This window comes from Amblyomma americanum, chromosome 11 (genome assembly GCF_052857255.1).
Source record: "Amblyomma americanum isolate KBUSLIRL-KWMA chromosome 11, ASM5285725v1, whole genome shotgun sequence".
In the NCBI taxonomy this organism is placed as follows: Eukaryota; Metazoa; Arthropoda; class Arachnida; order Ixodida; family Ixodidae; genus Amblyomma; species Amblyomma americanum.
This window is the reverse complement of record NC_135507.1, coordinates 74675631-74699462: the sequence shown is the minus strand read 5'-3', so window position 1 is coordinate 74699462 and position 23832 is coordinate 74675631. Positions and strand designations below refer to the sequence as shown.

The window sequence follows — 23832 nt, the reverse complement described above, 5'->3', positions numbered from 1 at the left end:
ACCTAAGAAGGCCGAGTGCGCGGTTTGCTGATGCTAAGATTTTGTTAACATGGTAATGCCAAGTTAGGTCAGACTGAAAGTGAATTCCTAGGTACTTGTAAGTTGTAAGTGCAACACCAAGGTGGCGTGGAACGAGTGATTGCGTATGCAAGTCGCGTTCTGTCTCGCGCCGAAATCAACTACTCCACCTCGGAAAAGGAGTGTCTCGCGGTTCTGTGGGACACGATGCAATTTCCACCTTTCCTCCGCGACCGCCATTTCAAAGTCGTGACAGACCACCATTCTTTATGCTGGCTGGCCAATCTACGGGAGCCATCCGGCCGCCTAGCAAGGTGGAGTCTCCGCCACCAGGAGTTTGATTCCACAATTGCGTATAAATCTGGACGCTAGCACAAAAATGCAGGCACGCTCTCTCGCGCACCAGTCGAGCTAGCTGATGACAGCACGGAGTATGACACTCGTTTCCTTGGCGTCATGAGAAATACCGGCCCAATAGCAAGCCAGAGAGCTGACATGAACTAATGATCTGTCAATGACCATGTGGAGGGCAGCGCTGCCACCGTAGCCTGACATATTTCCGGGCATCTTTACTCCTTTTTTATGGCATCCTGTTCAAGAAAATCTCGAGCCACAGTGAGCGCACCTAACTCCTCGTCGTGCTGTCAGACCTCCGTGCAGACTTCCTTTTTGCCTCTCATGACAAGCCCACCTCCGGTCACGTGGGATTTACACGCACCCTCGCTCGAGTGCGCCAGCCCTATTATTGGCCAAGACTTGCCGCCACCATCCGCCGCTGCGTCCGAGGTTGCCGTCAATGCCAGCGCCGCAAGTCAACTCCCCTCAAGCCCGCGGGTTTGCTCAAACCAGTCGCACCTCCTCACACAGTTTGACAAAGTGGGCATGGATCTTCTGGGTCCATTTCCTCTATCATCAACTGGCAATAAGTGGATCATTGTTGCGACAGACTATGTGACACGCTATGTGCACCGCATTGTTTTACGACACGGCGCCCCGTCCTACGCAATCACCGATCGAGGAACGGCTCATGCACGAGGTATTCAACCTGAGTCACACGAGCCATCGCAATACTACTGCCTACCAACCGCAGTCAAATGGGCTCACCAAGCGACTCAACAAAACCACAGCGGATATGCTCGCAATGTACGCACACCTACATCATAAGAGTTGGTACGAGATCCTCCCGTATACGTGGCTTTCGCGTACAAAACGGGCGTACAAGAAACAACACACTTTACGCCATTTCGCCTCGTTTACGTGCGTGATGTGCACACAGTGTTGGATGCCATGTTTCCGTGCGCTACCGGCGACCGGGCGATCGCGCCACACGGCGATGAATTCGTCCAACACGAGGAGGAAACGCGCCAACTCGCCCGCATGCACATCAGGCGGCAACAGGGGACAACCGCACGCCGCTATCACCAGCGACACCGGCACGTCGAGTACCAACCTGGGTGTGGACGTGGACCGCTGTCCGAAGCCCAGGCTTGTCGGAGAATCTCATATGCCACTACTTTGGCCCCTAGAGTGCGTTGCGTCGCGTCATGGATGTGAGTTATGAAGTTCTGCCCGACGGATATGAGCAGAGTGCGCGCCGTCGACCCCAGCCTGAAGCATTCCGCGTACTCCGTATGAAGCCCTATTTCACGCACTAACCGACCGCACTTCCGCAGTTGTTTTTTTGTCCCGTTAACCTCTCAAGTTAGCTCGTAGCGCCCTGATGGTTTTCAGTTTTTTTTTTCGGGACGGGGCAGTAATGCCACAAGGTGGCCCCAGATAGCAAAAAAAGACAAAGAGGTGAAGATATGCATGCGCGCCCTGAGGCCTTTTCTGGGAACGCTGCTGGTGACACGTGTCTCAGTCGTTGGATCCGTGACAATATCATGCAGCAGTAAAACACGTGCATTAGACAGGGCCAGACGGCATCGCTGCAGCAAGTATCTTGGTGCTATACATCCACCAAATGTGAACACATCCTCGAAGTCCAAAAACCGAACCCGAGAGTCCTATAGGCCTCTCGCAGCTGAGCCAAAATACCAGAAAGACGTTTCGCCACTCACTCTAGACACCTCCATGTCTTCAAATGTGTTCCTCGGTTTACTACTGATAATATCCTAAAAGGGACGAATACGATACACCTGCTCAGCACATGCATCAGTTTAAAGTTAAGGAGTCATATACCTCAGTTTAAAATTGTAGTTTTGTTATGCTCTTTCACAATTTTACCTAAACTTCCTTTTAGCTGGCAACGCATGTCCTTCCACATCAGGGCAACTCCAGTTCAATAAGCAGGCAAAAGAGCTTAACTGCGCTGCCGCAATTGAGGAGGCGTTCATGAATAAAACGTCACGCGATTACTTGCTCTTTAGGGAGAGTTTATTGGCTGCATTGTGGAGGGAGGACTATCCGAATCGGGAAGTGTGTGAGATGCACCTAAATAATGCTGGGCAATATTCCGCAATGGGGTTGGTTATCGCCAGGTGGTATTCCTCATACCATGAAAGAAAAGCCGCTGCATTAACAACAGTTCTCTTCATTTTTGTAGAGAGCGATACAGTGAACAAAGATACCAGTGTTCAGAAATAAATATGGAACAAAGTTGGTATCAGCAAACTGTACATCCTAATATCAATGGTACGTAAACAGTCGGTGCAAGATGTTTTGAGCGCTGAAGTCAAAGGGCGAAATCCATGACTTAGGCAACACTGTACGGTGCACAGATCAGATGACCATTACCTGAAGTCGGTATGGTTGCAAAAGCGTTTCCAAATGCTTCTTATCGTCAACCTGCCAAAAGCAACAGGAAGTCACATTTTCTTAACTATGGTCATATGCAGTCCATTAAGACATCCCCGATCTCTCTCAATACGCGTAGGAATTGTGCAAACAGGAGAATGAAAAAGGGAAAATTTATGCAGCACCCGATTCCCGCTGTAACAGCCGGAGAGATTAACAATATTGAGAATAAACATTGAATAAATCCAACACACTTCAACCCTTCATGAGGCAGCAATAATAAAAAGTAACCAAAATGCTTGTTACTTGTGGTCACTCTGCATTCTCGCAACCGGGAGTTGTCCAACGCGCGCATTCGCTGCCGAACGCTACATTTCAGTATGTTTCTCAGAAGATGGTTGAATGCTCGTGTAACACACTTGGTTTTGTCTGGTGAATGGACAAGGCACGTAATGACACTAAAAAAACAAGAACTATAGCAATACCTCTGCGAAACAAGCTTATACACATAGAGATTTGATTGTTTTGTTAACTTTGGCACAAAGACTTCTGCCATGTAAGTCTAAAGTACTTGTAGTATAACAAATTTAGTGAGGAAATCTGCATTGTACGTTCTTATCGATGGTGACTATAGTTTGCGAAGAGCGCACTCAGTGATTTTGTACAGCGTAATCCGAAAATATTAAAAAACGAAAATAGGTAATGTGAGCATAAAATTCAGCATATCAGTCAGTCCTCGTTAGAAGCGGCGTCATCCACGCGACGGACGCCCTTCTATATGCATAGATTCACGTCAAGATGCCGCACTTGACAAATGGGTTCATTGGGCTACCGGGCGCGCAGCCGATGGCGTCAGAGAACCCTTGGACGTTTCGAAAGATGTCATCGCACTCGTCGTCGCCGGCCTCAGGGAACGCGCGCTCGCTGCCCAGGCAGGTTGAGTAGCACGCTGCGATGAAGAACAGTGCGGCGCTGCTGTAGCCCTCGAACCCTTCGAGAAGTTCGTCGTACCCCTCCGAGGCGGCGCTGCGTTGTCTGTACGCTTGCAGCGACACCTCGAGGGCGAGCGCGTGCTCAAGCTGACGGAGCACGGGGTAGAGATTTCCGCGTTCGCCACTCCTGTTCGCGGCGCACTGCAGCGACCTCCCGATGGAGAACCCGGCTTCCGGCGAAATGATGTAGCTGCAATTATATAGCCTAATGTACGATCAGGCAGTTCTTTTTGCGTATGTGCGAACGCACTACACACATTTGCACATTTTTTGGAATGTGTGCTGAGCTCGTTGGCCTTGTACTGTCCTACTAGCATGACCAGTTCACTGACGAACGATTGGAAAAGGCGCTGAAAGAAAAAATGACGTGCACTTTAGTCTCCTTACGTGCGGAAATGTGAAAGCTGTGTGCTGTTAATGTCCCTTGATAATGCGTGGTCAACCAATTGCGTCATCTGCTGGGCCAGCGTCGTACATTGCGAGGGGTGTTCTCAGGAGATGCTGCATGATGGCGCTACAACTGCACGCCAAGCACGGAGGAAATTTACCGGAAACGGAGGAAATTTGGTACTCGCTTGATTGCCGCATCTATAATTAACATGCTCATAATTACTGATGCAGGCCTCAGTATATATCTCGAAAAACGTTTTAAGCACTGTGCATTCACCCCACGTGGCTTTATTCAGCTACAAATGCCGAAGTGTTCTGGCGGCGTACCAGTCTCATACGCTGGCGGCCTTTGTTCGATCTGCGCATAAATCCAATGGTCATGAAGTACCGTAAAATTATGAATGACAGTTCGTGCGGACACCTTGGTGGACAGCCTCGAGATCTGTCTACAACTGCCGCCCAAGCTACTCATGAGCTAAGAAAGGCTTTTGCCTCAAAAAGTTAACAGTGACGTTCTTATACATTTCGTTTATGCACCACTTAGAACCAAGAAAAGCATCAGCTGTTTCCTTAAAGACCTCCTAAAACATATTTGCCGTTGCTCCAACAGCTGCGCAGCATTATGAACAACTGAAAGTATGCGTATTTTGATCCGTTGAAATCATTTTGACCATAAAATGCAATCCTCATCAGCCACTTTTATGGCTTTTTAGTTTTTTTTTCTGCAGGCTCTGATTTTTCTGCAGCTATCTGATTCCATATTCAACCCGGTGCAAATAATGGTAAGCAGAAATAATGGGGGAACGCTGGCCTCGCGCGACAGCATGCCGGGAGACAAGAGGTGATTTTTCCCTTGGCGAAGACAAACATAACCTGGGCTCCTTCCAGGCCACCAGGGTCTACGAGGCAATGAGATCGCTGATGCGGCAGCCCGAGCGCTTACGCACCGGGGTCCTCATCATCCGTTTTCGCGGTTCCTCAAAATTTTAATTCATTATTGCGACAGCCAACGCCTCTACACGTTCCTTGCCGAGGGACTGAGTAAAGCGGAGGAGCGAACTCTGCGGCGCCTGCAGACAGGAAACCTTCCCTGTCTGCCGCAATGAAACACTTTGGTCATAACAAAGGTGGAGCGAGCTGCGATATCGTTCACACGATGTAAGCATGTACTGAGAATCGTCACCTTCCCCTACCTCTACCCGAGAGACATGGGAGACTGTCCTCCTCAACTGCTCTACACTGGAGCCCCAACGGGCTCTGGTAAAGCGGGCGCAAGACGAGGCCTCGTCGTGCAGTGTCCCGGACTAAGGATACCGACCATGCTGCGGGGTGTTCTGGCGCCCTAACTCTCGTTTAGAACTTTAAAAAAGTTTTTTACCACCGCCACCAAGCCAGTGTCCTTGGGGAGGTGAAACTATACTTCAAACGGAAGAAAGAAATGGACGGAAGAGGCGGCGAGAGAGAGCTGACAAACAGCGAGCAGGAAGAGAAGCTGTTTTCTGCACGTGACATTTCTTATCGAGATGATTAATTTCAACTTGCATTCATGAGCCTATTAATACGGCATCTCTTGGTAGTATCAGGGGACGTCTTCTGTGCTGTTGTTACCTTAGCAAGTAGGTGTGAAGCGTTACAAGCATAGCCGATTCTTGCGTTGCAAGCACACGCCAGAGGGCTCAACAAAGTGAAAGGTCAAGGCACGTAACGTGCGCGCCCGTCCGGCACGGCGACGTCACGTCGGTCAAAGCGATACCATTTACAGCCCAACGGCGCTTCACCGCCGACGCATTGGCGGCTTCGGTCCACTCCGACCGCACTGGTGGAAACTTGGAGCTGTGTCTCTATTTAGCGCCGAGTGCGTCAGCAGCCGCCGGTTCGAAAGAGCGCTTCCCCCCTCTCCGCGGCTGCGCTGCTTCGCGAATCTAATACAGATGGCGCGGCGAACGTCTGCGCATGCGCTTCCAGGCACAGCCGTTGTGCCGCGCCGGAGCGGTTGGACTGCAGGAGAGTCGGATTTGCGCCTGGCGCAGTATGACCAGCTTGACGTGATTGACCAAAGTGAAACATTCACTAAAGTGGTATGTTGGGGCAGAAAGGAATATGAGCTTTCACTTCGCGATTCATTTTGAGCACGCGATTCTGCGGAGTTGCTTCATAGTCGGCTACCTGTCGGTGAACAGTCGGCTAAGTGCCGAGGCGACGCGGTAGCCAAGGCCTCCGTGGTTCATGGCCGGCGTGGCGCTCTCGTCCAGAGAGGGAAAGGAGAATGCATACGGCAGCAGCGCCAAGTCACGGCCCGGAAGAAGAGTGAACCAGTCGGCGAACTCGATTCGCACCGAGACCGCGAGGTCGTTCGCGTCCACGTGGTCCAGGTTGACCGCCTGCCAGTTGTCCACCAACGAAGTGTTCATGTCAGGGAAGGTCGGCTCGTCCTGCTTGGGCTGCATAGCGAAGAAAGAAAGGCCGCAGAGTTGGAATTAGTTCACTACTAAAATAGGACTATGTCTAGTGCTAGGAGGCGAGGAAAATATTTCAGACATGGTACTGGCGCGAAACACACACGCGCACAAGACAGGGTACGGGACGAGCGCAAACTTACAGCTGATTTTATTCAACGGACACATCATATATTTGATAGAGAAAGAACACACTTTGATCATGCGCAGCGAAAGGGTACAGCATGTGACAATCAGTAGCACACCAAGGCCAGGACTTCGTCGTCTTATCGGGGAAGGCTACCTTCCTATTGAACAGTACAATCGAAGAATCAGTGATACATGCATCTCCTCTTTATGACATAGGCTTCCATATCTTCACGTGCGTTTGAATCGCGACTCTAGCCCAAAACTCTAATCTCATTCAGCCGTGGCCGACAATCACTGCGGGAAAGGCAATGCTGAGCCAAATTAGATCCCTCCCTCGTTGTTAGCGATAACCCATGTTCCCGTGCACGATCGTTCAAGCAGAGTCCAGTCCGACAACTAGCCCGACAACACGTTATACTGAGGAAAATATTCTCAGCAGTGTTTTTTTCAGGCTCTAAAGGAGAGCATAAAGAGGAATTATAGTCACCACAAAATGTGTCCTCTGTTTGGGAGATGCATTTGCCATCCCCATGCCGCGGTGGCTCAGTGGTTAGGGCGCTCGACTACTGATCCGGAGTTCCCGGGTTCGAACCCGACCGCGGCGGCTGCGTTTTTATGGAGGAAAAACGCTAAGGCGCCCGTGTGCTGTGCGATGTCAGTGCACGTTAAAGATCCCCAGGTGGTCGAAATTATTCCGGAGCCCTCCACTACGGCACCTCTCTCTTCCTTTCTTCTTTCACTCCCTCGTTTACCCTTCCCTTACGGCGCGGTTCAGGCGTCCAACGATATATGAGACAGATACTGCGCCATTTCCTTTCCCCCCCAAAACCAATTATTATTATTATTATTATTATTATTATTATTATTATTATTATTATTATTATTATTATTATTATTATTATTATTATTATTATTATTATTATTATTATTATTATTATTATTATTATTATTATTATTATTATTATTTGCCATCCACCTACAATTCACTTTACACTAGCTAGACAGTTTATCCCTAGACACTTCCTAGTACCATCCGCCCACCTGTCTCCTTGCTATATTGGCGCCAGCGCTCGGGAAGACGAACGCGCCGATCAAGAAGAGAACGAAGTGTTGAGGAAGCGCTCTCGTCCAGGGCAACGCTGCTACTGACTCTCGGTCGCTTAACGCCGTTGCTGACTCTACGCCAACGCCAACGTGACATCTGTTGGAGGTGCTGGGTACGTTGTTCATATACCGTACGCCCCCTTCAAACCGCAGTTCAAGTCCCGGAGAAATACCTAAGGTAGACACGCCAGTCCACCACTGCAGTCGCCGATTGCAAGGCCTATCTCCCGAATTTGGACTACTCCCTTCTAATCTACCCCGAAGGGCTCCCACAATGAATACCAACCCTGCTACAGTTCCGCCTGTCCTGCTCCACCACCAGCGTCAGCCACCGCATTTCCACGGCCAACCCCACGAGGACGCCGAAGACTGGTTGGACCAGTACGATCGGGTGGCCATCTACAATGGCTGGGGCGCTGACTGCAAGATTCGTCATGTTTATTTCGCCCTCGAAGACTACGCGAGGACCTGGTTTATCAACAATGAATCTGGCCTTCGAACGTGGGATACGTTCAAATCCGAGTTTCTCCAAGTGTTCAAGGACAGCACATTACGCAAGGAGAAGGCTGACCTGCTTTTGCGTGCCCGACATCAACTCCCCAACGAGAATGTGGCGGTGTACGTCGAAGAAATGAAGCGACTCTTCCGACGTGCGGACCCAAGCATGTCGGAGGAGAGGAAGGTAAGCTTCTTGATGAAAGGGGTTAAGGAGCATCTGTTCGCCGGCCTGGTTCGAAGTCCTCCAGTGACTGTAACTGACTTCATAAAGGAGGCGAGCTCCATCGGGAAATCTCTTGATATGAGGACCTGACAGTACTACCGCCCAACAGCATCGATGCACACGGCCACTGTGGAGGGAGGTACGATGAACTCGGCAGAATCTCTACGTGAGATAATTCGATCCATTGTGCGCGAATAACTTGCAAAGCTCTTTCCGGCTAAGGTACAGCCTCAGGTTGCCACAATTGCTGATGTCGTTCGCGAGGAGGTGCAACAAGGTTTAAGCACGAGCACACCACTACCTCTCCTAGACCCGGTACAGCCGCAGCACCCTGATCTCAGCTACGCCGCCGCCACACGTCGTTTTATTCCGTCCCAGCCGAACCCACGTTACGATGCACCTGCCTCCGCCGCTATGCGGAGTCAACCTCTCCAGCCGAATTCTCCACAGCGCCTAGGACGATGCAGAACGGATATCTGGAGAACACCAGACAATCAGCCGCTGTGCTACCATTGCGGTGAGGCTGGACATGTTTGGCGCCGCTGCTCATACAAGGAGATGGGTCTTCGAGGATTCCCCTTCGGTTGTCCTCGTCTGACATGTGGAGAACGACCGCAGGAGATCGCGGACTACATCTCGCAAGCGGGCTCAGCACAGCGTCGCTTCTCTCGATCACCATCTCCTCGTCGCTACAGTTCTCCAGGACGAGACCAGTCTCGGAGTTCCCGTAGGGGAAACTAGATGCTGCAGCCTCTAGAGGTGCGGCTGCTCAACGACAAAATGTGCAAGATCCTCCATAGCTGCAAGACAGTTCCAGTTCACACACAACGCCGAATGCCCTAGCCGTACCGACGACTCATCAAAGTGCCTCAAGACAAGCCGATGTCCTCACGTACCCCTCCGTGGCCACGACGCCTTTCCTCAATGCCGGACTCCTTCGACGCACTGCAGCCGAGACCGAATGCCTCGACATCCCCAAAGTAAGAAGCTAGCAGCAGCCGACTTAGAGATTTCGGTCGATGGCGCCGGTGTAACCGCGCTGGTGGATACTGGCGCCGATTATTCTGTGCTCAGGGGAAAATTTGCGGCGGCACTGAAAAAGGTCACAACCGCTTGGGACGGCCCACAGATGCGTACTGCAGGGGGCCATTTGATCACGCCAACGGGAACATGCACGTCGCGAGTAACCGTGCAAGGCCAAACATTTCTGACAACGTTCGTAGTGCTTCTTGAATGCAATACATGCCAACGATTTCGCCGAGCATCAACGCGCCGACCCCGAACTCCACGACATCATTCGTTATCTTAAAGGTACCAGCAGGGGAGTTCCTAAAGCCTACAGTCGAGCTTTGTCGTCTCTCTGCATACGAAACGGTGTTCTCTTCAAGAAGAATTTCGCCGCGAACAGTAAGAAATACTTGCTGGTCGTCCCTGTGAACCTACGCGACGAAATTCTTCACGCCTGCCATGACGAACCAGCTTCCGGCCACCTTGGTGTTACTAGAGCACAAGCTAGGATTCAAGACAAGTACTACTGGTCTCGCCTGGGCCCTGACGTTGCGCATTACGTCCGCACTTGCCGGGATTGCCAGCGCCGCAAAGTTCCGCCCGTGAAGCCAGCCGGATTCCTCAAGCCAATTGAGCCGCCTTCGCAAGTGTTTCAACAAGTCGGCATGGACTTGCTCGGGCCCTTTCCGGCATCAGACTCCGCAAAAAGGTGAATAATAGTAGCCGCTGATTATCTCACACGTTATGCGGAGACAGCATCTCTTCAAAGTAGCACCGCCACCTAAGTAGCCCAGTTCTTTGTTACTCAAATCGTCTTTCGTCATGGTGCTCCACAAGTTTTAATTACGGACAGAGGGGCTGCCTTTTGCTCTTAGCTCCTGCACCATATTCTAATTTTCAGTCACACCAGTCACCGTCGAACGACTTCTTATCATCCCCAAGCTAACAGACTGACGGACCGCCTAAACAAGACGCTTACGGACTTGCTTTCAATGTACGTGGACGTAGAACATAAAACCTGGGACGACGTCCTACCCTACGTCACGTTCGCATACAATAAAGCCGTGCAGGAAACAACCAACATGGCACCATTTGGCCTAGTTTATGGACGTCAGGTCAAGACAACACTCGATGCTATGCTGCCTCATGTCGACGATCATCCAAATGACGACGTGGCGTCTTTCTTACAACGCGCCGAAGCTGCCCGCCAACTCGCAGGAGTTCGAATTCAGGGCCAACAGGGCCAGGACACACAACGCTACCACCTACGGAGGCGGCATGTGGAATACCACCCAGGTGACCTTGTGTGCGTTTGGTCTCCAATCCGACGACGCGGACTGAGTGAAAAGCTCTTGCGCCGCTACTAGGTCCTTACCGAATTGTGCGACGCCTTGGAGCCCTCAATTATGAAGTCGTTCCTCAAGAGAGTCAACAATCTAGACGCCACCAACGGCCCAAGGTGGTCCTCGTAGTTCGCCTGAAGCCCTACTACGCAAGCACACCACCCTAGCTCTTCTCGAGACCCCCTGCTTTCTTTGCAGCATCGGCAAGATGCTTTCGGAGGAGGGGGCTAATGACGCCACCGCTCGGGAAGACGAACGCGCCGACCAGGAAGAGAGCGAAGTGTTGAGGAAGCGCTCTCGTCCAGGGCTACGCCGCTACTGACTCTCGGTCGCTTAACGCCGTTGCCGACTCTATGCCAACGCCAACGTGACAATATGTATCTTGTCTTGAAGTACACTGCATTACCTCATGGGGCCATCCGTAGCCTTCCATTGCAAGCACTCTGTTTTCTTTATGTATTACAGAGGGAGGTGCAATCATATATCATTAATGAAAAACATTGCAATAGTCAGACTTCTGGGTTAAAGGAGCTGCGCTTCGTCGAGGACGTTGGCAGCATTTCTGTCACCCCACCTTCAGTTGAAGCGCCGCAAAGTTAACAGGAAGGTTGTAAAGAAGCCTACCGGCGGCGATGTTTTAGGTCTCAACGCCACTCTTCTTTCCCAAAGCGCTGCCGCGGTGGCTCAGTAGTTATGGTGCTCGGGTGCTGACCCGGAGGACGCGGGTTCGATCCCAGCCATGACGGCCATTTCGATGGTGACGAAATGGTAGAGGCCCATGTAGTGTTCGATGTCATTGACCGTTAAATAAATCCAGGCGGTCGAAATTACCCGGAGCCTTCCACTATGGCGTCCTTCATAGCCTGAGCCGCATTGGCGCGTTAAACACCATGCAACCATAATATTAAATAGATCATTCACAATACGAGGTATCAAGTACTCCGCCGAAATAGCTCGCACGCCATTATGTTGAACCGCTAACGACAACACCGTTCCGTTTCCACCTCTATCTCCCTCCTGGCTCAGCGCTTAGTGGTTTTTCAGCAAGCCCCAATGCGGTGGCGCTGCTTATCTCGTGTGTAAAAGATGTCGGCGATCTTTGTCCTCCAAGTTGTTCGTACGGCAGCGGAAGCTACGAGGGTCCTGGATTTCGAGGCACTGTCGGGCTCCTTGCAGCCACGAATGAACACGGCACTAAAGAACCGTTCATCACCACGCTCGTAGTCGAGCCTCGAATGCACATTAAAGGGCTATTTGTATTGGATGAGGATGAAGTAGGGACGTCATAGAGGCCCGGTGTCCTAAAAGAAGATCCCTGGAGGAACGCAAAGGTGAATGCACCCAAATCCATTATATTGCATTGCACGCTGGCGTTAACGATTCCGGTAAACCCATTCAAAATGTTATCCGCCCAAGGTATAACAAAGAACTAAAATTAAATCCAACGGCAAAGAATGACCACGGCCTCTTTAGGCCCCTCTGTATAAGCGACCTCATTCAGTGCCTTGAACGTTCCAAAGTCAAATTTAAAAAGCGCTCGAGAATAATCCTTCAATCTACCCCCTTTGCTGGAAGGTGAGAAAAAATTTTGAACATTATCTCCCTCCCGTCTAACCTTGAGCGACCGCTGGTCGAAGCGCGGGTCGAAGTACCCAAGGACGACGTCAGAGCTGTTCCAGTCCTGGACGACTATGCGGAGAGGGTCCCACAGTCGCCAATGCTCGAGACGGGCAGCGAAGACCTTGCGGGTGTCCACGACCAGAAGCTGCGCGCTGCGCTTAGCGCTGCCAGAGAGGACTTCATCGTAGTATGCGCCGAAGACCTCTCTGCCGCTCAGCAGGTAAACCTTGCTCAGGCAGAGGGCGCCGTGGTACAGTTCAGCTCTCATTTTACTGCGTCAAAATCATGCGCACGCCGAAAATTAGCGGCAGTGTACGAAGTAGAACGCACTTTTATTCCGTGAGTCTGCATCCGGCAAACTTTTGTCCATGGCTGTGCTCATACATTCCTTTCTTACCACTCTAAGGTAATGATTAACCTACCAATTTTGATTGCTGTTATTGTAAATCATTTGTAAGTATGTGTATGAAATATATAAGGCACACAATTCCCTGTCAAGCAGCACTACTTTCGGCTTCCTGTCAATAGAGTCCTATGTATGGATGTGAAAAACAAAAATTTGACAAGTCTCTCTGATTGACACAATAGCTAAGTCTTTGAACACGTTTTCTTTCAGTCTGCCCTTATTTAAACTTCAGGTTATAAGCATCATCCATCCGAACGGATGCCGAGACAGCACGATACAGTCTAACGAGATTTGAAGGTGATCACTTGAGGCTAACTTGGAACGATCAAGCTGCTGCTCTAACAGTGTTTTTTTTCTCCGCAAAGACGCCGCAACGAATAATTGAGGTTAGCTAGCCGAAGAATTTTATTCAGCAGCGTCACGTTTTTCCCGCAATGAGTGGATGTCAAACGTCTATCTTAGGGGGAACGAATGATAACTTTCAGTTTACGCTAGGCTCGACGGCCCGTCCCCTCACCTGGTGTGGAAGTTGAGCAGTAGCTTCTGGTTGGCGAAGAGCGCCGCCGTCTGCACGATGCACCAGGAGAAGAAAAGGTGCATCTGGTCCTCCCCGTGTAGCCTCCAAAGACCCATGAACGCCCGCACGAATCTTGGTTTCTCCGACACGAAGGCGACGTCTCGCTCTGAGTTTCCCAAGTAGTAGTCCACCTCCTGAAGCCAGCGTTGCTTCGTGAGCCCTGGCACCATTCGGAACATGAATGCAGTGTCCAGACCCCTGTCAAATAGTTGCGTGCTCTCGAAAGCATCTCCCAGCGGATTTAGCTGGGTTTCGACGAGCTGTTTCGTGTTTGTGAAGGTCACGGTGGTGTTGTCTTTCTTCCCGTTATCGTGTTCACGGTTAGCTAGAAACTCCCGCCTGCGTAGAATATGCGGCCATCAGACGTGCCAAAACAGCTTCCATTCACAAAAGTTTTCCCAGCAAGTCGCTTACCTGAGCTCCTCAAAGTACACCTTCGCTTCGCGGTCACTGCCCTCCAAGCCCTTGTGCTTGAGGAGAATGCGTTCAAAATCACTCAGCGGCTCCAGTGCAACCGTGGTGACGTTCTGGTCCTGTTGCAGCATGACGTGGAGCAGTGGACTCCAGTGCAGCCTGATGGACGCGTGAAACCATGTGCTAAGCAGGTCCGACCTGTTGGAGTCCTTGGGCAGGCGGGGCCACATAATGCCCGCGTCCAACAGGGCTCTCTTGACCTGAGATTGCGTTGATAACGGGAAGGATCTCCCTTAAAAGTGCGGTTTGAAAAGCTCGAATGATGTTTGGCTTGTGAATCACCTCACTGGCATGCTTACGGCAGTCTCAAAAGGCGGACGGAAGGGAAGTATATAAAACTCTTCTGGGGCGGCTAAACCTTGACGTAGACTAATCAACACCAAAGGAGAAAGGTAAAATATAGCCATGAGCAGACTCCAGCTAGTTATAGCCACGCGAGGTTTTTGTATAATGAAGGAGCAACGAACAAGGAAATTCATTATCTTCACAAAACTACACGACACCTCAAGATTTCGGGATAAAAATACTACCCTCTAAACAGAAAGGAGTAAAGGGGGAGTAAGCTGTCTTCTAGAGCCCTCAATTTTATGAAAGGTAGTGTGCTTGAGGACAGCTTACTACTGTGACATTCCGTGTGTGATACGAGGATCCACGTTCGACGGCGCGGCGTAGACGGGGAACCGTGACAGCGGCATCATCAATTGCCCAGCCATGCTCTTTGAGTGACGACCGGAAAAACCGGTCCCGCCGCCGCCCCGGGGAAACAGGCTTTGTCCTCCCCAATTTCCGGTTGCATTCCAGGACAGGGGAGCTGTCAGCGGGCCAGAGCGCGCCGTACCACAGCCGACGCTATGCGAAACCGCGAAGACGACATTCTTTCCCTCCCCCCCTTTGTCGTGGGCTATCGCCGGGAAGGCACCCACAGCTTCCCAGAAGGGCCGCGACGGACACCTGTCATGGCGGACAGGCAGTACTCGCCAAGAATGTGGAAAGACAGGCGCTAGTGAATTAGCTCCGAAGAGAGAGCCTGTGTATACTCTCACTTGAGAGAGAGTGGTGGCGTTTTTGTTGTTTATTTAGTTTGTATTGTTAACAGACTCTGGGGTCGAGGCTAAGCCCAGCCCAAGGGGTGGTCCCCATCTCGCATGTTATTTTGGATTGGAGAATTGATGCTTTGGGCGGGCCACTGGAAATGACCGCCCTTAGTCCTTTGTTAATCAAGTGCTTAAAAGCGCATGTAAACGGATGCAGTTCAGTCTGAGCTGGGGCTCCATGCTTGGCATGTGATGTGATGCTGCTTAGGCACTGGCCTGCCCGGTCGATGAGTGAAGTGGTGCAAAGTTTGTTCTTTTGTAGATTCAGTTCTGCTTTTTCCAGTTTGGCTCTCTGTATATGTATGGTGTAAAATTGTGCTCTGCTGTCATCATCTACAAGCTCGCCTCCTGTTCATCTTCCGGGCCGGGCGACACTGGAGGAAGGGTTTGTGAACCATCCTCGAAGAAACGGACGACTATTGAAATTCTACTGCAAGCACGCTCAGGACGACATCGTTCGCCAAGAGGGCCTTCAGCGCCGAAGCCCGTCGGCGTGCAGCTTCTGCCAGCAACCGCTCGAGCCCAACTCCGGAGCCACTCCATCGCCCCCATGAAGTCGTCGGCGCGTAAGCTCGGACGCCCCAGCCTCTGATGTATAATCTTCATCATGTGTAATTATTGAATATACCTGTTTGTTTAAACTGAGCCATACGGTGTCTCTTTGCCTCTCCGTCCCGTGTGGACCTGCGCATTATGGGGGTCATCACACTGGTGTCAGAAGTGGGGTCTCAAAAGCAAATGTCCTCTGAATGCTGTGACATTCATGACTTCAAAATTGTAATCAAAAGGGAATCACGGGACTGATTGTGGGACTTTTACCCCCATTTGAGAGGCTTGAGGCACTGGAGGGCTTGAAAAAAAAAATGACTGTATCTGAGGGAGCTCCCACTCCACAGCCGTCGCTCGGAGAAAGCATGCTGGCATTAGGAAGCGTCATTCCGACGTTTACGGGAGATAAGACAGGGGTTCCAATCTGCGATTTCTTTTCCATGCTAGAAGAGATTGGGAAAATGGGGGGATGGTCCGATGCTCAAATGCTGGGAATGGCGAGGTGTAAGATGGCAGGAGCTGCTCATGATTTTGCATGGCGAGACGAAAAAGTAAAATCCACAAAATCATTTGCGGAATTTAAGAAGCTCGCGTTTGAGCATTTTGACACTGAACCACGTCACGTGCGAGTACAAAGGTTCCGTGACGCCGGACAGATGGTAGGGGAGGACGTGCGAACGTTTGCGTCGCGGCTTCAGCGATTAGCGCGCGATACGTTAAGCAGGGAGGAGGAAGGAGACCAGCTTAAGAAGAAATACGCGGAGGATATACTTAAAGAGGAAATGACCGCTTTGTTCGTGGCTGGTCTGCAAGACCCCGTGCGCCGGTTCGTGCTCTCGCGCAAGCCGAGCAATTTCGACCAAGCCGTGGAGGCCGCATTGGATGAGGAACAAAATGAGGCGTTAACGACAGCCGCAGCGAGAGTACGCGTCATAGAGAGAGCGGTGCTCAACCCTGAGGTTGCTCTCTTGACAGAGCGGTTAGATCGCTTAGAACAGCTGCTATCTCAGCAGGTAGAATGCCAGGTTGAAGCGCGCGCTCAACAGCGCCCATTCGCTGGAAACCGGAGACCGCCACAAAGCTACAGGCGCGGTATGCGAGATTTTGAAGAAATCGTATGCTTCGCTTGCCAGGGTCGCGGACACATCGCCAGGTTCTGCCAAAACGTGCGCCGTGGGGAGCCACAAAGAGAAGCAGGCGAGACACGCCCTAAGCAAGCCTACAGCGGGGCTCCAGATACCGAGTCAAAAAACTAGTTAGTCCTCCCCAGCCTGAGGAGCGTGGGGAGGGAGCAGTAGATGATGAGGTGGTGGTAGTTTGTGTGGCCGACGAGGCATGCCCTGTTGTGCGTTGCAAGTTAAATGGTTGTTGTATGGAATTGTTGATAGATACGGGGTCAAAGGTGACATTGCTTAAGGAGAGCAGTTTTAACACGCTTCGAAGGAAGGGGGACCGCGAGGTGTTGGAAGCGTCTGGTGGTATGGCAACCAAATTTGTAGGCATAACGGGGGATCCTCTTGGCATAAGTGGACTCTACCGGTTACACTTCTCTCTCGGCGGAATTGCATTGGAGCACCCCTGCTACGTATGCCCGGACACGGTGTCTCTGCCAAACGGAGTGTCAGGTATATTAGGGCAGGATTTTTTGAGAAAAGGAAAGGTAGTAGTCTCATTCTCTGAGGAAGAGGTTAATGCGGGCGGCTCAAAAGTTCCGTTTTTGAACAGGAGAGGGGCTGAGATTCGCATTACCGATATTGACACCCGTCAAACAGTGGGATCATTGGAGAAGGTATATTCGCGGGTTGCCGTCCGGCTGGTCGAGGAGGCGGTCGTCCTTCCTTGGTCGGAGCACATTTTGTACGCGTTTGTGCCTTCAGATGTAGAGAGCGGCGCCGTGGGAGTGCTTGAGCCGGTCGACTCTCTCAGCAATGGCCTGAAGGCAGCCGCGTGCCTCGTGACAGTTAATGACGCCCACAGAGTGCCCCTACGCGTGGTTAACTGTAGCCAGCAGCCACTGAGCCTTCCCAAGAACAAAACATTGGCTTTCTTCACCTCTGCGATAGAGCAACGTGAGCCCACCGATACGGTACTCGCAACTGTAGAGCATGCTAGTCCTTCGGCTGCTCCAAAGGTGTCGTTCGATCTTTCTCACGTAAATTCCAGGGAGAGGGAGGCTCTGGCTGGTTTGCTGAACGACTACTCGGAGGTATTCGCCGCGTCCAACCTGGATTTGGGCTGCTGTGGCGTTATAAAGCACAGGATAGAAACCGGCACTTCATCGCCCGTTTACCAGCGTGCGTACAGGATTCCTTACTCCCAACGTGAGGAGATGGAGCGGCAGGTGCAGGACCTGATTGATCGCGGCATTGTCGAACACTCAAAGTCACCCTGGGGAGCACCAGCACTATTGGTGGAAAAGCCAGATGGCTCGTATCGATTGGTAGTGGACTACCGCAAACTAAATGCCGTAACTCGCATCGATCCATACCCCATCCCCAATATACAGGAGACGCTTTCTCAGCTGGGCTCTGCCAGGTACTTCACGGTAGTGGACATGGCGGCGGGATTCTGGCAGATAGCAATGGATCCGGCAGATGCCGAGAAAACGGCATTCAACACGCCCTCAGGGCACTATGAATGGAAAAGAATGCCGATGGGTCTGGCCAACAGCCCTGCTGTCTGGCAGAGAACCGCTGATGTTATCCTGGCAGGTCTTCTGGGAAGGCTGTGCTTCGTGTATATGGATGACATTATCATATACAGTGACAGTTTTGATAACCATTTGCGCGATATTGAGCAGGTTTTGGTGCGACTAAGAGCAGCGGGTCTCAAGCTGAAGCCCTCTAAGTGCCAATTCCTCAAAAACGAGGTGAAATACCTCGGGCACGTTGTTTCAGCTGACGGCGTGCGACCGGACCCTGAGAAACTAAGGTGTGTCTCGGATTTTCCATCCCCGACTAGCGTCCGCCAGGTCCGGCAGTTTCTCGGCCTGATCGGTTACTACCGAAGGCACATAGAGGAGTTCGCCAAGCTCGCTAAGCCGCTCACCGCCTTAACAGCCAAAAATGTCGCCTTTCGCTGGGACGAAAACGCGGAGAATGCTTTTGGGGCCCTGAAAAGGAAGCTAATGAGTGCACCGCTGTTGCGCCACCCGGATTTTAGTTTGCCCTTCGTTATGGCCACAGATGCGTCAAAGTTCGCAGTTGGTGCCGTGCTATCTCAGGTTATCGAGGGCAAAGAACATCCCGTTGCTTTTGCTAGCCGACAGCTGAGCCCCACAGAGCAAAAGTACGGAGCTACGGAAAGGGAGTGCCTCGCCGTAGTCTGGGCAGTAAAGCACTTCAGATGCTACCTTTACGGCCGCAAATTCAAGCTAGTCACAGACTGCCATCCTCTGAAATGGGTGATGAGTGTCAGGGACCCTAGCTCGCGACTCGCTAGATGGAATCTACACCTGCAGGAATACTACTTTGAAGTTGAGCACAAGTCAGGAAAGACACATCTGAATGCTGATGCACTCAGCCGCACAGCTGCCGTGGCAGCTATAGATGAGTTTGTCCCCGTAGTCGACCCCGCCGAATTACGCACAGAGCAGTGCAAAGATCCTGACCTGAAGCGAATAATCGAAAGCTTAGAGGGCGCACCGTCTCACCCCGAACAGCTAGGTTATTTCATTGACAAAGACGGCACCCTGTGTCGGCGCACGAGGCCAACCAGGAAAGGGAGATTAGAGAAAACCGCTTGGGAGAGAGTCGTCATACCTCGGTCGTGGACAGAAAGGGTTCTTCGCGCGTTTCACGATGCGCCATGCGCCGGTCATTTTGGCGTAGCGAAGACACGCAGGCGTGTGGAGCGTTTGTACTTTTGGAGTGGCATGCGACAGGATGTTAGAGACTACTGTGCGAAGTGTCATTCCTGTCTCGAAAGAAAAACACCCAAGGGACGAAGACCAGCTCCAATTCAGCCGTTCCCTGAGGTTTCGGCTCCCTTCGAGCGGACAGGTATGGACATAATGGGCCCCTTGCCCACGACCACTTCCGGAAACAAGTACATTTTAGTATTTGTCGATCACCTTTCAAAATACGCGGAAGCGGTAGCACTCCCAGATCAGAAGGCAGACACGGTTGCAAGAGCATTTGTCGAACAGATCGTGCTCCGACATGGACCCCCGAGGCAACTCTTGACAGATCGGGGAACGAACTTCGTGTCGCAGCTAATGAGGAGAGTTTGCGAGCTGCTTAAGATCGCTAAGAAGCAGACAACACCGTACCATCCGGCTTGCAACGGCGCGGTGGAGCGACTGAACCAAACCGTGGCCGGGTTCCTGTCGCATTTTGTTTCGCGCGACCAGCGGGACTGGGACTTGTGGCTCCCGTATGCAATGTTTGCCTACAATTCCGCAGCACACGAGAGCACGGGCGAATCGCCATTCTTTCTTCTCTACGGCCGAGACCCGGACCAGCCTAGTGAAGTGCCAGAGGGCCCCCGTCGTGTCCCATACGCTTCACTGGACGACTATAAGGTTGAGCTAGAATCGCGCTTGCAAGTGGCGAGGGACATCGCAAAGGAGTCCTTAAAGAAAGCGGCAAAGCGCAGGAAGGAGGTGCACGATCGCAGTGCTAGAGACGCGCCGTTTGATGTGGGGGACAGCGTGTACATTGAAAACTGCCAAAGGCAGATTGGGCTAGCTCGTAAGTTCCAGACGAAGTGGAGAGGACCGTGCGAGGTTGTCGAGAAGCTTTCTCCGGTAAACTTCAGAGTCCGAGACGTGAACCGGCGTTTGATAAGGATACACGCAAATCGCCTCAAGTCGGCACCGGTTCAGTATTCACGAAATGAGGAAAGGGAAAGCGCGGATTTTGATGGGGACAGAAGTGAAGCGGAGCGCGCAGATAGTTCGCAAGAAACGCCCTCTCCTGCATTTGTTCGGCAGGCGCCAGAGGTGACGGCCGGAATGCCACCGGATTTACTTCATGCATTGCTAGAAGAAGAAGCGCGCGAGGTTGCCGCGCAGATAACGCCAGGAGAGGCTCCTGCCACGAGCCCTCGCGAGTCCCAAAGCAGACAAAGGGGCACAGACTTACTTAGTATGACTCATGAAGGCCGATATCCGCTGCGAAATCGGAAAGCTAAGTCGGACTGATGGCGTAAACAGAGCGGAGTTGTGAACTGGTTAGAATTGTGTAATGCCGCAGCTCATAACATTGCTATGTCCTTATGTGTTAAGTTATCGGAGTTGGTAGTTAAACCTTTCTGTCATTAAGCAACACCTGCACAGGAGAGCATGCGGAGCGCATGCAGAACCTGCCCTACTTCCTTTCGTTATCTATATTTTTGTCTGTGCCGTGATCGTGCTAGAAGTGGGAGCTCCTTTGTAACTGTGGTAAATTTATTTTCGTCCAGTTTGGACTAGAAAGGAGAGGCTTGGGTGCTGAGTTTCATGTTTATCTGTAAAAGAAGATCAGTGCTGCCCCTGGAGACGCCAGTATTGACAGCGGAGGCATATGGTGTTGTGCAGTGGTGTTGAGTGCAGCGAAAAGTGTTTTGTCGGACGCACTGTGCGAGGCGATTCAGAAAGACAAGGGGAGCTGCGTGGACTCAAATGTTCGGAGAACATTCTTCTGGAGGGTGAGCGAGTGTGACATTCCGTGTGTGATACGAGGATCCACGTTCGACGGCGCGGCGTAGACGGGGAACCGTGACAGCGGCATCATCAATTGCCCAGCCATGCTCTTTGAGTGACGACCGGAAAAACCGGTCCCGCCGCCGCCCCGGGGAAACAGGCTTTGTCCTCCCCAATTTCCGGTTGCATTCCAGGACAGGGGAGCTGTCAGCGGGCCAGAGCGCGCCGTACCACAGCCGACGCTATGCGAAACCGCGAAGACGACATTCTTTCCCTCCCCCCCTTTGTCGTGGGCTATCGCCGGGAAGGCACCCACAGCTTCCCAGAAGGGCCGCGACGGACACCTGTCATGGCGGACAGGCAGTACTCGCCAAGAATGTGGAAAGACAGGCGCTAGTGAATTAGCTCCGAAGAGAGAGCCTGTGTATACTCTCACTTGAGAGAGAGTGGTGGCGTTTTTGTTGTTTATTTAGTTTGTATTGTTAACAGACTCTGGGGTCGAGGCTAAGCCCAGCCCAAGGGGTGGTCCCCATCTCGCATGTTATTTTGGATTGGAGAATTGATGCTTTGGGCGGGCCACTGGAAATGACCGCCCTTAGTCCTTTGTTAATCAAGTGCTTAAAAGCGCATGTAAACGGATGCAGTTCAGTCTGAGCTGGGGCTCCATGCTTGGCATGTGATGTGATGCAGCTTAGGCACTGGCCTGCCCGGTCGATGAGTGAAGTGGTGCAAAGTTTGTTCTTTTGTAGATTCAGTTCTGCTTTTTCCAGTTTGGCTCTCTGTATATGTATGGTGTAAAATTGTGCTCTGCTGTCATCATCTACAAGCTCGCCTCCTGTTCATCTTCCGGGCCGGGCGACACTGGAGGAAGGGTTTGTGAACCATCCTCGAAGAAACGGACGACTATTGAAATTCTACTGCAAGCACGCTCAGGACGACATCGTTCGCCAAGAGGGCCTTCAGCGCCGAAGCCCGTCGGCGTGCAGCTTCTGCCAGCAACCGCTCGAGCCCAACTCCGGAGCCACTCCATCGCCCCCATGAAGTCGTCGGCACGTAAGCTCGGACGCCCCAGCCTCTGATGTATAATCTTCATCATGTGTAATTATTGAATATACCTGTTTGTTTAAACTGAGCCATACGGTGTCTCTTTGCCTCTCCGTCCCGTGTGGACCTGCGCATTATGGGGGTCATCACACTACCTTTTTACTCCTATGTAGGCGTACTCGTGTTGAGAGTATAATGGACCAATAGAAGAGAAATAAATGTACTCTATGTCTAGTCTGCGGTACTCGGGTAGGGAGCGCGCATCTAATTGAGTAATGGTGTCGTGCACGTTCGGAATATTCCCCTGAAACAAAAGAAACTATGTATGACCAGCGTTGCTGCGCACCTCTTGCATCGCTCTACGCCCAGATTGCAAGGGAAGGCAAGCGTAGTAGTTTGCAGCAGAAAGTTAGGTTGGCGAATGAGATTAAGTTGTTTGCGGGGATACGCTGACCGCCGCTGGCAAAGGACAGGATTAACTGGAGGCACATCGCAGAGGCCTTTGGCCTGCAGTGGGCGTAGTCAGGCTGACGGTAATGATGATGAGGACCAAATCTCGTCCGCCCAAGAAAGCCTCGTCCATGCAAGCAGCTCACCTTTCTCAGCTCGTCGGCTCTGCCCTGAAGCACGTCGTCGCAGCTGCGGTAGAAGGCGGCTGCCCTCTGCAGCGACGTCTGACCCCTGGAGGGCACGGGCACCGAGAGCAGCAGGGACGACAGCTTACGCACCACTCCGAGAAAAGCCTCCTCGCGCACGGAGAGCCGATTGCGGCGCCGCCAGCCGTCGCACACGAAACGCGTGAAGCTCTCGCACGGGTTGAGCGAGGTGTTCAGCGTATTTCGAAGACGGCGTGCGTACTCGAGGCACCGCTTGGTATGACACACGCGCATGGTGTCGTGCCACTGAGAGACTTTCGGCCGGGTGAAGAGTACCAGCAGGAAGAGGGACGCGACAAGCACCGCTACCAGGACGACCACGCCGAAGATGGCCACCACCGGCGGCTGGCTTATGAAGAGCGCCTGCGGTGACATTGTTCGCGTCGTGGGAGGGCCTTCTGGACAAAGCATACGCGTCCTGCCACTCTCTTGTTTGGAGAGTTGTGCTCATTTGTGCAGAGGCTCCTGGGAGAGCTTGCAATTTCCGGCAGATAAAGGAAGGCTAACCCCACCTGTAGCATTCAACACCTCAACCAACCCTCAACCTCAAGCTTTTGTACGCCCAGAGGCTCCTAACTGCCCTCATACTTTGCGATGACCCACGTGGAACACGTGCTTTGCAAAGTCTGTCGAGCCTTTTAGGAAAGCTCTTGGCTTGCCCTATTGTAATTTCCTCAGCAGGCCCCTATGCTAAAATGTTCGCCTTCCGTTTCAAGACTTAGTCTCCGGCGGCGAGAGCATCACACTGGGGCCAACATGAGAGGGAAGGCGACGTTGACACTAAGAGTAGACAGCTAGGCTAGTTTGTTTGCATTATTATGGAACATGGTACCAATTGTTCAATACATTTCAGCTGCTGTCCGGCGTTCGTGTTGTCTTTCTTCCCCCTTTG

At 51.9% G+C, this 23832-nt stretch overlaps 1 protein-coding gene across 1 annotated transcript; it reads right to left on the bottom strand.

Moving 5' to 3' along the window:
• Positions 1-2746: 2746 nt before the first annotated feature.
• Positions 2747-23315, bottom strand: LOC144109703 (uncharacterized). The gene is made up of 6 exons (XM_077642501.1): positions 22881-23315; positions 13915-14174; positions 13441-13839; positions 12513-12789; positions 6303-6577; positions 2747-3936 (listed from the first exon to the last, which is right to left on the bottom strand). Exons 1-6 carry the CDS (start codon positions 23313-23315, stop codon positions 3543-3545), a joined length of 2040 nt encoding a protein of 679 aa, XP_077498627.1. The 3' UTR covers positions 2747-3542.
• Between the last annotated feature and the right edge of the window lie 517 nt (positions 23316-23832).

Excerpts from the sequence above, each read along its gene's own strand:
- LOC144109703 (XM_077642501.1), bottom strand. The coding sequence starts at position 23,315 with ATGTCACCGCAGGCGCTCTTCATAAGCCAGCCGCCGGTGGTGGCCATC. Across the intron at positions 13,840-13,914 it reads GTGTACTTTGAGGAGCTCAG|GCGGGAGTTTCTAGCTAACC; the intron begins GTAAGCGACTTG and ends TATTCTACGCAG. Across the intron at positions 12,790-13,440 it reads CTGCTCAACTTCCACACCAG|TAAAATGAGAGCTGAACTGT; the intron begins GTGAGGGGACGG and ends ATTTTGACGCAG.